The sequence below is a fragment of the Penaeus japonicus genome, unplaced genomic scaffold (genome assembly GCF_977035675.1).
Source record: "Penaeus japonicus unplaced genomic scaffold, GWHDUDI00000001_assembly GWHDUDI00000003, whole genome shotgun sequence".
Lineage (NCBI taxonomy): Eukaryota > Metazoa > Arthropoda > Malacostraca > Decapoda > Penaeidae > Penaeus > Penaeus japonicus.
Window position 1 is genome coordinate 13,387,731 of NW_028234405.1, and position 2,500 is coordinate 13,390,230.

Genomic DNA, 2,500 nt, shown 5'->3' on the forward strand with positions numbered 1-2,500 from the left:
CCGCACAGGCAAACCAGACGGAAGGGATGCCGAGTTGAAGGGAGCACCCGTTTGCTGCTGGACGGTCAAGTCGGCGTTCAGGGTTTCGAAGGCAGAGTCAGGAGGGAGACGAAGTTGAGAGAGATCAATGTTGAGTGGATTGAGCTGCGAGTTGTCAGGAAGAGCGATGATCTCGTCTCCGAAAATCTTTGAAAAAGCTTCGCCTTCACGGGCTCGATCTGGGAATAATTCTCTACTCTGCTGCGCTGCTTGTTCTTGAGTCGCCACGGCAATCTGATCTTCAACATTCTGGGCATCTCTCTTGTGCCTAGCGGCGCTTGATGCGTTGGAGTAGACCCTGCCAGCAGAGGGGGAGTTCCTGGGATCTTGAATGCCAACCAGGTCCTCCCGGGCGTAAGGTGAAGAGATGACCTGATCCACTGGGCACTGCTCCCTAGGGACACAGGTGCAACCCAGGTCCCGAGGCCTCACATCACGGATAGACTCAGCCAGGCCAAGCTGCTCAACGACTCCGTCCGCTCCAATGTTATACTCCCCCGCTGGGGCTCCAACCACACTGCCTAGTGCCGTAGGAAGTGAGTTGGGTATGAATCCGCCATTCTTCTCGACTTCTCTTTGATCAACGAGGATATTATTCGCAGTGTCTCTTCTAAATGGTGTAGAAGAGAACGAGTTATCTGATCCTGATAGAATGTTGCTATCATAGCCTCCTCCTATTCCTCCCCCCGCTCCTGAGCCAGGTATGAGATTATTAGCATATCCTCCTCCTCCTCCTCCTCCTCCTCCTCCGCCACCTACGTTACCACCTAAAAAGCCACCAAAGCCGCCTCCATTATTTCCATCGAGCTTGTATACATGCTGATGGATATGGACGTGTTTTATGGTCTCTCCGCTGTTTCCTGAACCCAAATTCCCTCCAACGGCCGATGGTGTTCCGTACGATGTAGCAGGAGGGGCGCTGTAGGATGGAGAAGGGGCATTGGGTGCGACGTAGGATGTTGACGGGGCTGGAGGAGCTCCATATGATGTTGAAGGAGCAGGGGGAGCTCCATATGTTGCTGCAGGAGCCTGGGGTGCACCATAAGATATCGAAGGGGCTTTAGGTGCTCCGTATGATGTTGACGGAGCCTTGGGTGCTCCGTATGAAGTAGGTGGGGGTCCATATGAGGTCGATGGGGCGGGAGGTGCTCCGTACGAGGCTGAGGGAGCTTTAGGAGCACCATAGTGGGAAGGAGCTTGCGCCGCTGGATACCCTGAAGAATGGGAGGAACTGCCATAGTGTGAAGGAGAAGATGCTGCTGCATATCCACCTCCACCATGGCCTCCGCCGCCATGGCTTCCTCCACCGTGGCTTCCTCCACCATGGCCTCCACCAAGGCCTCCGCCATGACTTCCTCCACTATGACCTCCTCCACCATAGCCTCCACCTCCTCCGCCATGACTTCCTCCACTATGGCCTCCCCCAAAGCCTCCACCTCCTCCGCCATGACCTCCTCCACTAAGGCCTCCCTCACCATAGCCTCCACCTCCTCCACCATGGCTTCCTCCTCCGGTGCTTCCGTGATAAGCCGGCAGTGCAGGAATGGGCTTTCCCACAGGGCGAATTTCCACAGGCTGGACGTACTGTACTTCGTGGATATCAGCTGGTTTTCCGTAGTGGTGTGAGGCTGGTTTGTAACCCTTATCACACTGGTACAATATGTGTTATTTTGAGGTTAGTAATGGTAATCCTGACATTTTATAACTTTTAGTACCAATGTTAGGGCATAATTAATTGTCTAGTAATATAGCTATCATCAGAAATAGCTTATAATTTATTCTAGATATCTAAATAATAATAATGATAATACAACTAATATAAAAGCAAGGAGGTGCTGATTTTTTGGAGTTACCAGAATATTATAAGTGTCGGATGTATCAGACAATATCATAATCTTATCTGTCAGGGAAAAATATATTTACATATTATTTTATATCAAATATCAATTCTATTTTCTATGCCGTTTCAAAAATGATTTTCATAACTCCTGTTTTTTAGTCTCCTAAATAGGCCTATAATATATCCTTCACAAACCGAACTCTCTCTTCCTATAAATCCTCATAAAACCATCCCATGAGGATAAGCATAGATCCCATTTCACAATCACTATTTTTATGTTTTTTTTTCTTATGAACATTTTTGTTATACTATTTCTAAATCATTCAACATAATTTTCCTTTGCATCTCTGGCTTGACACCCCATACACAATAGACTCTATGTTTCGAAACATTTATTCCTTAACCTTTTTACGTCAAATCACTCTTCCCATCTTGAACCTATCTTATTTAATCTCATAATTCCAAAGATAAAATTCCAAAAGAAAAGAAAAGAAAAACAAACTTACGTTCAAACCGAGGCCTACGCTGCATAACTTTTTCTTGAGACTTCCAATAAATCGTGGTTCAGTTTCGTTCACGGCCAGCTGAGGTAAGGACTTCGCCTCTGCTGCTGTCTGGACT

General features: G+C 47.6%; 1 protein-coding gene across 1 annotated transcript in view; it reads right to left on the minus strand.

The window, feature by feature from the left end:
• Nucleotides 1–2,500, minus strand: part of LOC122261973 (uncharacterized) — a 31,630-nt gene that overhangs the window by 8,781 nt on the left and 20,349 nt on the right. The window contains exons 3-4 of the mRNA XM_086555999.1: nt 2,386–2,500; nt 1–1,689 (exon numbers count right to left, since the gene is read on the minus strand). The exon at nt 1–1,689 is cut by the window's left edge and continues 123 nt beyond it; the exon at nt 2,386–2,500 is cut by the window's right edge and continues 5 nt beyond it. Coding sequence (XP_086412125.1) covers nt 1–1,689; nt 2,386–2,500 — 1,804 coding nt within the window. The remainder of the gene's footprint in view (nt 1,690–2,385) is intronic.